The 15,679-nt window shown below is 38.5% G+C and overlaps 1 protein-coding gene across 1 annotated transcript; it reads left to right on the plus strand.

Annotated features, from left to right (window-relative positions):
- Positions 1 to 204: 204 nt before the first annotated feature.
- SLX9 (SLX9 ribosome biogenesis factor) lies at positions 205 to 13,309 on the plus strand. The gene is made up of 6 exons (XM_058184425.1): positions 205 to 450; positions 2,653 to 2,761; positions 5,890 to 5,955; positions 9,821 to 9,977; positions 10,687 to 10,752; positions 12,770 to 13,309. Exons 1-6 carry the CDS (start codon positions 322 to 324, stop codon positions 12,894 to 12,896), a joined length of 654 nt encoding a protein of 217 aa, XP_058040408.1. The 5' UTR covers positions 205 to 321; the 3' UTR covers positions 12,897 to 13,309.
- The last annotated feature ends 2,370 nt before the right edge of the window (positions 13,310 to 15,679 follow it).

The raw sequence follows: 15,679 nt of genomic DNA on the forward strand, positions 1-15,679 counted from the left end.
TTTTGCCAGCGACGGAATACGTTTCCACCCCCCTTTGCACACGTGCATCTCTTGAATAACCGCGTCCTAAACTCTTCTTTCAACAATCCACCACCCAGAACATTCTTCTAAATACGAAACCCGGCCGGCGAACTAGTACAGGAGACGGCAGCGCTGCCGCCCCCTCGTGGCCGTAAAAAAAGGGGCGGCGGACTTTACAGCGCACGCGCCACACTTCCGGAGGAAATTGCTAGCGAGCGCGTGGTCAAAGTTCTTTTGCCCCCCCCTCCCCGCCCCGCAACCGCTCCTTCCCACTCGCGTGCTGGTCCCTCTTGGCTCGCGATGGTGGGGAAAATAGTAAGGCGGAGGAGGCTCCACCAGCCCGCGCCGAAGCCGACACAGCCACAGCAGAGTGGGGGCGAGGAGGTGCTTTCGGCGGCCGTGCTGACCTTCAGCGCTAACACCGGAAAGGTGGGTGGTGATAGTGCGCGGAGGAAGCGATGAAAAGAGGAAGACAAGGGCGCAAGAGACACTCTTCAGTAACGGTGCCCTAAGCTCTTATTTCAACACTCCGTTGCCCAGAATCTCCTTCAAAATACGAAACCCGCCCGGCGAACTCGTAAAGGAGACGGCAGCGCTGCTGCCCCCTCGTGGCCGTAAAAAAAAGGGGGGGCGGACTTCACAGCGCACGCGCCGCACTTCCTGGGGAAATTGCTTATCTTACTGTGAAAGGAGAAATTTTCTGAAAGTTAGAACGCTTAATCAATGGAGTAGCTTGCCTCCTACGGTTCCATGACTTGGAGGTTTTCAAAACTAGACTGGACAGCCATTTGACCGAGTTGGTATGGAATCTCTTGCCTTGAGCAGGATTGGACTAGAAGACCTCTGAGCTCCCTGCCAGCCTTATGATTCGATCTTCTATGTTCAACCAATTTTCAGTTTGCAGTTTTGACCACTGCAGTTGACAGTCTGAGAAAGGCTGATTTTAAAAAGTAATTCCTATGTCTAAAAGAGAAAAGAAATTAAATTGATTTTCATTTAAGCTGCATTTTTATAGTCACAAAAGTGATGTTTTAATTCTTGCACTCTTGAATAAAATGGCAAAAACAGCAGCCTCCTATATCTCAATATGATTAAAGTGACATTTTGAGGAAAGAAAAGAAAAAGTACCCCCAACAAACAAACTAATGTTCTTATAGAGATATTAAAGCCTGTTCCATAACTCAGGGAGCTCAACCAATCTCATTGTACATACGTTGTGCACTGACAATAAAGTTTTGAATTTGAATTTTTGATGGATAGACTCAGAATAAGTCAGACACCTGGCCCTCGAAGTAGCAGGCGGAGGCAGAGGCAAGGTGGGGGAGGCATGCAGTCTGGCCCACCAGATGCACTGCACAGCCGCTTCCCCCATCGTCACCATGGGCAAGCAAAGACAGATAGTGGGACAGAGTGGTGGCTGGCTATGGGAGGCTCATCTTGTGTGCAGATGAGGGGCAGCGGGGCCCGAGCACGCAGGGGCCACAGCATGGTGCCACCCTGGCCTCGCTACCTGCCTTGTGGCGGGGGCACCAGCAGCATGCAGAAGCAGAGGCACGGGGAGGCCTGCAATCCGGCCCGCCAGACGTGGCCACCTTCCTCGTTGCAGCCGCAGGCAAACAAAGGGGAAAGGCATTGTCCGGCTGATGTTTCCTGCTCGTGTAGAGTTGCCAGCACAGCCATAGGAAACACTATAGAAGTGACTTCATTTTATAGGCTAGATTTGCCTCTTCCCCATTTCTCTCCCCTTTCCTCTCTCCTTCCCTCCAGAAAGGGAATCTGCCTTTCAACACAGGCAACAGGCTGATGTACAGGATCTTCCTGCTTCTCCCCGGAGCAGTTATCTTTCATTGTCAAAACTGAGAAGTCACCAGTTCCCCCTCTTACCCACCTCCCCAGCCACCAGTCAGCTCAACTCCCCTCAAGGCTCCAGGATGGGAGGATCCTTGCAGAGGCAGGCAGTGGGGTGGGGGTGGTGCCACACCGCTGCTCCTGTGCGCTCAACCCCGTGTGTCCTCTAGCTTTGCCACACATGCAGAACAAGCCTCTCGTGGGTCCCCACCTACTCTGTCCCACTGTCTGTCTTTGCTTGCCCCCAGCTGTGATAGCGTGCCGCATTGCATGCCTCCCCCCTCCCCCCCCTCCCCGTGCCTCTGCTTCTGCCTGCTGCTTGGAGGGCCAGGCTGATGGTCGCAGCACTCAGACTCACCTGTGCTGCACAGACTGTCAGCCCCCATATGCTTGCTGCTGCCTGTGCTGGCTACACCCTCCAGGGCTGACAATCTTAACTGGCTTATTTTGGGAGGGTAGGGCTTATATTAGCAGCATCCTAAAATCATGCTAGAGGTTATTTTCTTGTTGGGTCCTATTTTCGGGGAATATAAGTTAATAAGCTAAATATACTAAAGAATCAGCTTGAAGAACAGGGTAGTGATTACATAAACTAAGATACCAAGTGGTTTGAAGTATTACACGTTCTGCAAAAACACTAGCAGTGTTTGCATACTAGATTGGATTACAGTAAACATGCCTCTTTAAAAGAAGAAATGAAGTTATTGCTCCAATTCTGTATATCAAAATGGAAACAATGATTAAACATTGGCTCTATCCCATCTTTATTTTTGTTCTTGTTAGGGCAAGGGAGTTCTGACATCAGACATTTTTTCTGGGGTGAATATTGACCCAAAAATTCTAGTGAAGAAGTTGGACACTGATTCAAGGAATCCTGTTTCAGTCATAAAAAGTAAGAATTGAGCGTCTACAAATTTCTTTGCAATGAATAAGAATGTAAAAATGGATAAAATTTGTCTTATGTGATGACTGTAATTTTATTTTATTTTATTTGAAATTGAAATTGGATCAAGGAATAGAATTGGAAATAGATTCATATTGAACAGAATGCATACTTTTCTTTATGCTTAACATTACCATAACAATGATTCTTTGGCTGCTTCTCTACTTTGTGAGAGATAGATGATCTCATGGGACTGGAATTCTCCCCATTAAGACTTGTCGGTGATGTGATCCTGATTGTCAGGGCCTGCGAACTGAATCCAGTTCATCTCCCTAACTTAAATCAGTGCTTGCTCCCCAAATTACAGTTTTTACTCAAGTTGGGAACACTCTGGAGTGTCAGTTTTGGAAGGCAATTTTCTTTTTGCTTCTTAACTGCCACATATTTTAGCTGGGGAAGTTGGGGAGGGAATGTTGTTATGACCAAGGGGGTGTTCCTTGACACTCCTGACATGGAGTTCTCAAAGTCTATCTTTGTGGTTTTTTGCTCATAATACTCTTCCTTCCCTGACTATGTATGAAGTGCATTTATGTCAAAATTGCTCAAAAGAGAATGGAAAAGAGAGTGCAAAAACTTACTGCTGATTTGTTTAATGTTCTATATTATTAGTGTAATAATGCAGTTAGGCAAATCTTTTCCTAAACAACTTGCAAAAATGACTGTTGTAAAATTATTTAATTTTTGAGAAATGTCCTAGTTATTGTTATTTGTTATACTGTTCCTCAGTTTACCTGCCTATCTACAAACATGCACACAGATACACATGCACACACTAAGTATCTTGGGGTGCTTCTTGTCCCTTGCAAGAAATTTTCATAAAATGTAGAAATTCATCCAAGAATGCTGTATATTTAAAAAAAAATACAGATTTTTACCTCTTGGTGCTTAAATATAAGCAACTAGAAACTGGGCATGTCATTCTTGCTTAAGATGATATATCCCCCACCCCTTCAAAAAAAGTACTTATAAGTGCTTTTCTGCTTTTAGTTCAAGACAAAGTTTATGTGCAATTGCTCTTATAGTACTGATAATCCAATACAGTATTACTCTGTAATATTATTTAACTAATTCATTGTCTTATGGATGCCTTAATTGTTGGCAAACTTGCACCCGCCAATCTATTACTTTCCAGTCATTACAATTATTTACATTTTTACAACACGATTAGCTCTTATCTTGTAGAATTTTTAGAACTTTTATGAGCTAGAAGTTGCTATTTAAAGAATCTCAAGTCTACCTTCTAAAATCACGTTTTTAAACTCCTAACATTTGAATCAAACATTTATTACATTCAATACTAATATTTTGCAGTTTCTGTGGTAACTAGATTGCAGAATGAATTGTTTTCATGAGGCTTACATTTTTGGAAATAAAACAGTCAGGTCTTAGAACAGAACATTGTATCTAGATATCATCAGGTCTGAGTTTAAAGTAATAGAGGCTGTAACATCCAGATGCAGCCAATTTTTTAAAAAGTTTATTTGCTTCTTCATTCTTTGCTTTTCTTACATTTTGACTGATTAAGGTTCTGGAGAACTAGACATCCCTTAATGTCCTTGTTGATTCTTATAAAGTTACTGGGTTTTTTTTTCTCAAAAGGATAAGCATGATTTTCATTTGCATATTTAATAACTGATAGAAAAATGTTTCCTTTCTAGAAGGAAAAATATTTGTAAAATGAATTTACAGGCTACTGCCAATATTATGGAAGCAGACTTTTGTTGTGCAGTGGACCTTCTCCTTCCTTTCCTTCCTGCTCATAAGAGTTAGTTCTCATACTATCAACACTATCAGTGTGAACTAGATACCAACAAATCTGACCATGTGACAACAAAGGTCAGATGGAAAAGGGCCAGCCCTGATTGAAAAAGGCCAGAAAGGAACAGGCAATATATTATATAGTGCAGGAGGAAAAAAAATCAAAGAGTTTGAACATTACTTCTTTGTGACCACCCAGCCACGCCCACCTGGTCGCTGTAAGTCATCATAGTTTTACATGCAACTGACCCTTTGAGAGCAACCGTAATGCTGATGTGGCTCTCAATGAAATTGAGTTTGACACCCCTGGACTATTATGTAGTTGAAAAAAGCTATGGCTTTCATTTTATGCTTTGAATTTATATTAAAGCGCAATGACCTTGCCCTTCACACATATCTGTCTATGCCAAATCAGAATATATGCTGAAGCATTCAACTGGAAGAAGTACACAGTTTGGAAATCCAATAAATTGCTAATGAAAATGCCATTTCACAAATATTGACTGAAAAAAGAGCAAGCTTTGGTGATTGTCAGTGTCCTGCATCATGCAGCAGATGATAGCAGTGCTAAAAATAATATCAGGAAAGGACAAGAATGATTTACCAATGTTTGAAATCCATTTTGCAAGCTTTCTGTTTTGATACCTGAGCAAGCAAAAAGATGCAAATTAGGGGTTTATTAAGAATCAGTGTGTATAAATAACATAAAATCCTATAGAGTTGTGTGACCTCGTTCTTAAAACATCCAAGTTCAGTCTGAGGTAGCCATTCATATCCCATTAATGTAGTACATATGAGAAAGGATATTTGCCTGTTCCCTATGCTATCAGAAAGAATAAGGAGAAACTTGCAAGGGGCACACTATGAGTTGCATGTTCTCTAGTCAGTATCTCCCTTCTGAATAGATTTCACCTGTCCTATTCCATTAAAACACTATGGATTTTCTGCATTCAGAAGGAATATTGGTTTCTATCACTTTTCTGAAGATAAAAAGCAATTACAATAATAGTTGTCTTTTTTTTAGAATTTATGTTTTGTTTTCACATAAAACCTTATTAAAGATATCATCAATGGACTAGCACTCCAATCATGTTATTTATGTAGTCTAGTCAGCATATTTTAAGTCTTCTTTATTTATTATAAAAGACAGAGAAAGTAGATGTAGGCTATTTCATATGTTGTTTTATTTTCTGTTCAGTTAATTACGTTTATTTCTAATACTCTCTCTCCAAAATCCAGATTTAAAATTGAAATGCATATAGAGAATATATTGTTCATTGATGCAAAGAAACTTTGTTATTATTTCTTTTGTGTTTCAGATGAAGATGAAAAAGTAATGTCTAAGAAAGAAAAAATGAAGATGCGTAAGGAGAGATGGCTGCAAAGTTAGTATTTGTTTAATGATTTTCACAGATAGCTGGATTGTTAGATGCAGTGTGCCAAACAAGAAAATGCTCCTGGAAATATGAACAAGAATCTGTCTGAACAGTTATTTCTGACAAAGGCTGAGTATATATATGGAATGAGATGTACAATTCTGCTGGCTCAAAGTATTTCAAAACTTATATAAATTTCTTAAATACATATACACCATATTATGCTTAAATATGTGCATATTAAATACAAATGCTTAATACTATATAGTATATTGTCATGTGATGCCTTTTAATTACAGAAATAAACCATACAGAAATAATTTCCTTTCTATAATTTCTAAGATTTTTGCTCCCAAATCTAAGATCTTGCCTAAAAATTACATAAGAAGTAATCATGTGAGCAAGTCATAATCTGACAGTTAAGAAAGTTAGGTTTCCGCCTGGGACAGGCAGATAAATCTAGTAGGAGTATAAAACCTCAGGCCACTTTGGTGTTCTGTATTGTATTTGATGGCTAAAATTGTCTGGGGTTATAGAGAAGCTGGAACAATTCCTCACTGGAGGAGAAATATAATTTAAGTACATGGAGAAAACAGGTGCTTCTGCTGCCTGTTTCCAAGGAGCCTTCTCAATTTTAATTGATAAGGGTGTAGTTTGTAAGTGTTGAATAAGTCTGTTCCCAGAAGCAAACATTTGAAAAAAATGCTGACTTAATGTTTAATAATTTGGTATTAGTTGTATTGCTTAGTTAGTATTATAATGTGCATTTGATTGCTTTTCAATCAGATCTAAGATCTCTTTGAATCTACATTGTCAGTTATTTCATTTCCTCACCTTCACACACACTTCATCATACATTTTGATAGTCCCAAAAAAGAGAGACAAGAGCAATGTCTTTGGCTACCATAAAGCAAATGGGGTAGAAATGGAAAGGAAAGAAAATAATGAACCACTTGTGGTAAGAAATATGGGATTTCATGATTCAGCACAAAGGAAGTGGAGTGAACAAAGGAACATAGACATCTAAAGTCTCTTCATAAGTGGAATCCTGGAAGGCCAGTTAACAACTAAAATGGTTTCCGGTGAGAACATTTTAATAACCCAAAATTGTTTCTCAGGGTAGACAAAGTGTATTTTTAAACCATGTACTGATTGGGCTACATAGATTTTGTAAACAAATATCCCTCAGTGAGATGTTTCATACCAAGATTAAAAAACACAGTTAACTCACTGAGGTTTCATTAAAGATAACAGTTATTTTAATGATCTCTGGACAATAAAATGAATAAAAATGATGAAATGAATAACTTAATACATATTATATAACCAATTTCACACTTCAATCTTAGAAGATCACTAGCATATCTGATTTGAATTTATAAATACCTGATGTAATGAGAGAGAACGATTGGAGAAGAAAAATAATGAGAATAATAACAGCTGAACTATTTTTAGAGGGCAGAGATTTGTTAGCTAGGGAGGAAATTAAAATGGAAAGTCTGACAAAGAGTCTTATCCTTGTACTCTTATCCTTGTACTAACTATTCTTTAGGAAATAGATGAACTACTGAAGGGAAGGATGAAGTTATAGGACAGGAAAATTACAAAAAGTGTAACCAAGTAATTGATTTGAGTTCAGTTGAACTGTCACAGGGTGATCCTTTATAAATAAAGGTACAGTGGAAAGAAGAAAACCAGTTTGGTGTAATGGTTAAGAACTATAGTAGACTAGCAATTGCGAGACCATGAGTTTTAGTCTCGCCTTAGGCATGAGGCCAATGGGTGACTTTGAGCCAATCATTTTCTCAGCCCTAGGAAGCTGCCAAAAACCTTGCCAGGAGAACTGCAGATACTGCAAGTCCAGGTACTTGCCTGGGGGAGGGGGGGAGACTTAGTTGATGATGCATAAGAAAGAAATATGTGAAAATCAAATTTTATTATCCCCTGTAGCTGGAATTAAGAAATTGATGTAATGTTGCATTTCTTTTACTTCAGCAGTAATCAGAATTATATGCTTACGAAACAGTTGATATTATTTCCTTACACATCAATGTAGTAAACTAATTGTTAGGGGATTTAATTACTTGATAATTGCAAATGCAATTCTGTAACTATCAAAGCAAATATATTTTCATCGGTTGATTTGCTTCCTGCTTGATTTTTTTTTTTTTTGGTGGGGGAAGGAGACATTCTGTTTTTGTCCTTTTTTTGACAACTGGAGAGTTAAAGTTCATTCCAATGGAATAATAGCAGTTTTATGTTTTCCAGTCACAAATAAATCATGTTAAATTAAGAAAAAGGAAGAAAAAGAATTCAAATTTTGACCACTAAAAATGTACCCTGTGGCTTAGCCCCTAAAATGATTTCATAGGAAAAGAATTCAAAATTAGGTATGTGCAAGCTTTAAGTAAGTGACATTTTTGGAAAGCTTTGAAGCAACACAACTTCATAACTGCAGACCAAAAAAAGAAGTGTTGCAGAGCTGAAAATACTGACAACTAGCCAAGAGAGTGCTTCCAAAGAAAAGTATATACAATCCATATTTTTCATAAGCATCTATAAAAAGCAACCATGACAGGTCAAATGAAAGTTGTACGTTGAGATGTCAAAACAGCATAACTCAAGGATGAAGGAATAAAATGACCAGGGAAGTAGTAATATATAACTGAATTAACAGAATGCTTGCAGCTGAATAGTTCATACAGAGAATCCATGATAATGTTGGGTAGATCTTCCGCTAAGGAAAAGACAACCAGATTGAATTAATATTCCAACTCAAGTTATGTACTTTTCTGTCTTCTTTTGAACATTACATTAATAGGAATTTTAAAAATTATACCAGGTCTTTGAATAAATTGCAGTAAAATTGACTGATTGTTTTAGCATTTTGAAGCTATTTCAAAGTGCTGCTATTTGCACTGTTCAGGCTAAAAGTGCTGTCATTCCATTGTTGTAGCCCTGAATGAATAAATATTTCTTTTTTGCCATTTTCTTCTGTCTTTCATTACCAGAAACCTTTAAAGGATCATTAGGTCAGAACAAACCTAGAAGAGTAGTAATATTTTTTTCCCAATTTACCAATATTTAGTCACAGAATCAATTTCTTGACAACGTAACTGAACAAACTTTAGCTACTTCCTGGATGAAGTAATTGCATAGAATGTTTCTGCTTGAAAATTTTATTGATCAGATATAAATCTTTGCAAAAGAAAGAACAGAAAATATGTCTGTCTGTTGCATTTAAGAAAGCTGATACTACAAGTAGAGAGAGTAAAACCAGTGCTTTAGATTCCTCTTTCTTAACACTTTAAAAGGGCAATAAATGATTAATTATTGAATGTATCATAGGTCTATTTTCAGTACTAGGGAGAGGTGCTTCTGACTGTATACTCTTTTCCTTTAAGAAGGACGTGGATTCATTTAATTGCAATAGCTTTGCCCTAAAAAATAGGGGTGAACCAAAAGAGATTGCAGAATACCTATTATATACCAGACTATTATAATTCAGGTATTTAATTGCTTACCTGTGGAAATTTTGATCCCCATTGACATCATAACCCAAGGACAACCTGTAATGTTGTAATAAGGACAACCTTATTCCTCTTATAAGATTCATTTATTTATTCTTTGGATTATTGACTCACAGCACATTGTTCCATTAATCTTACTGTTGACTAGATTTCATTTTCTTATTTTTGGAGCTTTGCATTTTAAAGTTTACATTTTGACAGAACGCTATACTTTCACTAATAAAATTATTTCAATCATTGCATTTATACTACAGGATTTCTTATTCAGGCAGTAGTACACAATGTAAAAATTAGTTTACAGAATTTTGAAGTACTATCCTAATAGATGTTTCTCCCTTAAATAGAAATTGAGAGCATTAAGTTGGCAAAGCAACAGCACAAAGCAGCGGCAAAGCGGAAAGCGACTCCAGTTGTTGGAGATATGCATCCATTGATGGATGCTCTGCCTGAGCTTTCAGATCTTGTGACAGTAAGCAAGTTCTGCAAAAAGCATAATAAAATGTAAGTGCTTTGAATACTGTAATAGATGTTTCTGACTCCTCATTTAAGCAAACTGTGGCTGTATATAAGAAAGCTTCAAGGTCGTGGGTTTTGCTTAGGTTCTAGACACATAAAGTAAAAAAGCCCTCTCACTTTTTGCATAATCAAGATTATGAATACGCTTATTTGTTAGCTCCTACTAAAGATGTGCTTTCAAATTTTCTAATCCTGAAAGGCTGCAAAGGTACAAATACTTGCTTCAAAAGAGATGGGCAAACTCCTGAAGTATTAGTTAAAACATGAAGGCATGTTTTAACTAAAATCAGGACTATCCTGAATATTGAAAGTTAAAATAAATATTTGTAAATAATTGAAAATGTGAAGCTTTAATATTATTCCAGGAATGTATATCTACAGATCACTTTTCAATAAACTTGTTAATTTGTCTTAAAGTAAATTCTCAAACTTCATTTATATTTTTTTTTAAAAAATGTTTTGCTGTTGTGTAATTTAGCAACTACTCAGTTGATAAGTCAGTAGATGCTTAAACAATGAGAAAAATGAAGTTTCCGGGTTATTTTTAAAATTGGAAGTAACATGGTTCTTCCTGTCACAGAAATGCTATTTATTTGGAATTCAAAGTAGCACAAAATTGTTCAAAAGTGATGGACACTCTTAGAAAATAAAATTATGGGCAGAATGCATTAACCATTATTTCTGTTTTCTTTAGGCAAAAGAAGAAGAAAGTGTCGACAAATTTCAACCAGATGAAATCAGCCCAGAAACGCAAGGTCTTGTAAGTATTCATAGGAAAAGAAGTCTCTTGAGCAATGATACCAAAATCTGCTCTATCACAGTTGCAGAGCAATTCTGTAGTTCTGCTGTGGGAAAAGTAGCTGCACCCAGATATTGCTAGTGTGATGAAGTTGTGCAGATTCCATTCTTAACCAGTAGCAAGGCAATAGCAAAATAGCTGTAAAAACAAACAAATTCTATTAGTAATTGTACCATCTCACATTTTCTATCAATTTGTTGCTATCATTTCATTATGTAGCCACTGACAGTGTCCCTCATTGAGCAGTGCATTAAAGATGCTAATACATGTTGACCAGTGACATTCTTTTACTTGGCATTTAGTGTGCAGCATATACTATTGGTATTTGACCTATTTTGCTGTTCATAAATTAAACAGAAATAAACAAGGCAATCAAAATCCTGGTGACAAAGTGCCCATAATAATTTGAAAAGGTTGTACAGGTAGTCCTTGCTTAACAACTGGTCCATTAGCAACCAAAGTTACAACAGACCTCCTCAGAGATACTTATGACTTGTTCTGAACTCCTGATGGCTGCATGTACACACCTGCAAATGATTGCATTTGGGGCATTTGGCAACCCAATTACATTTACGGCCATTTATACAGTCCCACTGTCATGCGACCATGATTTTTGTGATTTTTGCCAGTTCCAGCCATTTACTTCTGGTTTCTAACAAAAAATGCCCTTGAAGGAAACAGGTTCATCTAGTGACTGCAGTGTTCACTTAACGACCACCACAAAAAAGGTTGTAAAACTGGACAGTCAGGTGTTGACCTATTTAATGACTGCCACAACATATGACTAATTCCAGGCTCAATTATGGTTGTAATTTGAGGACTATGTGTAGCCAAATTGGAAACAAATTGGGATATTCTAGGTCTGTGGTGGCACATGGAGCCAAATCTGTGGGCACACAAGAATTGCCCTAGCTCAGCTCCAGTGTGCATGCGCACGCCAGCTAGCTAATTTTTGGGCCTTCCAACCCACAGAAAGTTGGGAAACAGACTGTTTCCGGTCTCCAGAAGGCCTCCAGGGAGGATGGGGAAGGCGGTTTTCACCCTTCCCAGGCTCCTAGAAAACCATGTGCCATCACGTGCCAAAAGCGGGAGTCGTGCGCGCATGCACGGGGTGAATTGAATTATGGGTGTGGACACATACACCTGTGACACCTCTCCCGCACTCGCATGTTTTTGGCACGTGACAGCAAAAAGGTTAGTCATCACTGTTCTATGTGATGTTTTGCCCTTAGAATGGTCTTCCCCAATCTTGTACCCTCCAAATACTTTGGATTTTAACTCCCATAATCTCCAGCCAACATAGGGTTTGAACATATTCTGGTTGGGCTTTATTCAGTATATCTGGAAGGCAAAAGCTGCCATAGGAAAAAGTTGGTTCTACTCCTAAAAAGTCAGTAGCAATTAATGGAAGATACACTTCTGCCCTCTACATCGCATCCCATTTGTTTCAGAGGGCTTTATTACCCTCAAGAGCATCTGGGATGATATGGCTATGGAAGAGATTCACAAAATCAGGGTCTCTAATTTGGTAGAAACATTTTCCTGTAAAGAAGACACCAATAGGAACTATTTTGTATTTTGTAAGTACATTAATATAACATTTTTTACAGACAGTGGGACAGTGGGTGAGCTCAACTGTGCCTTGTTAGTGTGACTTTAATTTCTCTATATTATAAGAATATGTGCTGAGAGCATTGGAAATAGGATTTATTTAAAATGTAATGGTTAGAGCTCTCTTCTTATGAATTAGTTTTCAGTGTACATATGCTATCACTTTGGTTACGTTAAGTTAGTCATATCTGAATACATTAATACATTGTAGTGAAATATTTTGCTTTACTAAAATACTGTGCATCTTTTTGTTAGGAGATTTTTGCATCCTTCCTACTTTAGTCTTCTCCCCCCCCCCCCAAAAAAAAATGTAATGCCAGCAAATTAATTGATACATTTCTCCTTTTTCTTCCTTCTTTTTCCCCAGGGAAGAGGAAATGGCACAGTTTCACAAGACAATATCAAACCCTTTGTTCAAAGCCAACCCTTTGTCAATCATTAGTCAGCATCTTTCCAAAAGACTAAAACAGGAGAACGAGGAAGAATCATTTTAATACCATGCCTGAGGATGTATTGAAAACTCCAGCAATTGACTCCATCATGCCTTTATCTGTACAGTAGCTTAATGTAACCTTCAGAAACCAGACTCAGTAACTTTCTTTGCTGAGCACAGAAATAAGGTGATCAACATCAATTTGCGCACTATGAGCACTAGTTACAACTCTGGATTTTTTGTTGGAGACTTGTGGAACTCTGTAGATGTAAGACTGTTCTAATTTCCTAAATTTATCCTAATTATAGTTCTGTAATGTAATGTATAAATCACCAACTTTCTACCTCCGTGTAATGTAAACCTTTTTGTTTGTTTCTTTCTGTGAGCAGTTAAATGGCTGCCTTTAGATAATTGTTTTGGTAAATGCAACATTGTTGTAATTAATAAAATACCTAGTACTTTGCTCTTTGAAAATAGTCAAGATCACTTTTTAAAAATTTGAAATGTGATGACATACTTAAAGACCGTACATATTAGATGTGTACATTCAAGTTAGTTTGTGTGTGTGTGTGTGTGTGTGTGTGTGTGTGTGTAAGTATATTTGTACACAAACATCAGTTTTTATCTGTATAATACAGTGGTCCCCAATCTTTCCAGCGCCATGAACCAGTTGTAGCTGCTGGGGGGGGCGAAAGGATGGTTTCATGCACATGCCCGCTTGTGCAAATTGGTAGCTTTCGCAACCCAGTGGGCCATGGCCCAGTACTGGAGTACAGCCCAGGGGTTAGGGACCCTGGCATAACATACATGAAATTATCTACTCTAGCTGAAAATGGACATTACTTATAAACAGTTTATAAGATGTATAAAATTCAACAGCGGTCTCCAACCTTTTTGGCTCCAGGGACTGATTTCGTGGAAGACAGTTTTTCCACAAACCGGGATGGGTGTGGTAGGAGGAACGTGTAAGCTAGATCCCTTGCATATACAGTTTACAGTAGGGTTCACGCTCCTATGAGAATCTAAAGCCTGATTATCTGAGGTGGAGCTGAGGCAGTGATGCTCGTGCTAGGGAGCAGCTGCAAATATAAACTTTGCTCGCTTGCCAGCCTGCCACTCACCTCCAGCACTACAGCCCAGTTCCTAACAAGCCATAACCCCTGCTATAACGTATTACAGAAATGCTTAAATCTTATCTAAAATAATGTCTGATTAAATTAAGATAATAAATATACAATACTATGTAAAAAGCTATAAAACTATGACTTGAAGAAGCTATAAGCTAAATAATAAAAGACTTAAGATCTTTTCAGCTCTTAAACTTGTGTCAGGTATGCCTCCTTTCAGTACTCAAGAAAGAAAAACCCCGACTCCATTTTCATAGAGAAGGTACTTTTACTGAGTATGAACTGAATGCAATCAAAGTAAATCATGATCTGAGACATTAGGCACGAGATTCACATATAGGAAATATCCCCAGAGCCCTCCTCCCTTAGTTCCAGTCAGTATTGTCCAATCCATGTTTCTTTAGATGGACACGTGGTGTGCATCTTCAATTTGTTCCATCCTCTGGTATGCACGGACGGTTGGCTTTGACCATTATCAGCACGCCTCTCAACTGCCGAGACACGCAGAGGGAAACGTCTTCAAATCCTCTTCTCCACCAGCATGCTTCCTCCCCCCCACCAGCTACTCATAGCCAAGACAACTCCTCCCCCCCATTTCCATGACAGCCATAGCAAGCGGAGCACTAAATGCATAAATCAGTCGAGAATAAACAGAGTAATAAAGTAGTAGCAAGTGGAGGCTGATCCTGTTGCTTGGCATAAAATAGCTATTACGACATAGAAAAGTCATCCAACTGTAATAAGTGGGCATAAAATTTACCAATAGGATCTTGAGAGTAATGAGTGGATGGAAAACGTCCTGCAGTCACGTGATCTACATTTGGGTACTTTGTAAATGGTGCCCATCTATGTCTGACAAAGCATCCATAATTAATATCTGGGTATTGTACTTAGTGACTGGTGCGTACTTTCGCTTGTGATGCAACATCATGATTTTTTTAATTTGCTTTCCAAAACAATGAAGAGAAGGCTCTTGCTCTTGCCCTTAAGAGCATTCAGAAATCTCTCAAAGCATTGCCCATAGCAGAAGAGTTAGCTTGCCCTTAGAAGACTTAATAGAATAGAATTTATTGGCCAAGTGTGATTGGACACACAAGGAATTTGTCTTGGTGCATATGTTATACTGTGACCTATATGTTATACTGTGACCTAAGAAGTATGATCAAGTGTGACTTCTAAAAGAGCCCTCTTTCCATCAGCCTTATATAATTTTTTCAGGTAAACAGCTTGTTCTATTTTATTTATTTATTTTATTTATTTATTATTTAAATTTGTATACCGCCCTTCTCCCGAAGGACTCAGGGCGGTTCACAGCCAGGTAAAAATACAATACTATAAATACAAATTAAAATACAATTAAAAAACTTATTAAAATTGGCCAGAATTAAAATTTAAAACTAAAACCCATTAAAACCCATTAAAACACTAACCCAGTCCAGCGCAGATGAATAAGTAGGTTTTAAGCTCGCGGCGAAAGGTTCGGAGGTCCGGAAGTTGACGAAGTCCTGGGGGGAGTTCGTTCCAGAGGGCGGGAGCCCCCACAGAGAAGGCCCTTCCCCTGGGTGTCGCCAGACGACACTGTCGCGCCGATGGCACCCTGAGGAGCCCCTCTCTGTGAGAGCGCACGGGTCGGTGAGAGGTATTCGGTAGCAGCAGGCGGTCCCGTAAGTACCCCGGCCCTATGCCATGGAGCGCTTTAAAGACATTCACCAACACC

The sequence above is a fragment of the Ahaetulla prasina genome, chromosome 1 (assembly GCF_028640845.1).
Source record: "Ahaetulla prasina isolate Xishuangbanna chromosome 1, ASM2864084v1, whole genome shotgun sequence".
Classification (NCBI taxonomy): Eukaryota; Metazoa; Chordata; class Lepidosauria; order Squamata; family Colubridae; genus Ahaetulla; species Ahaetulla prasina.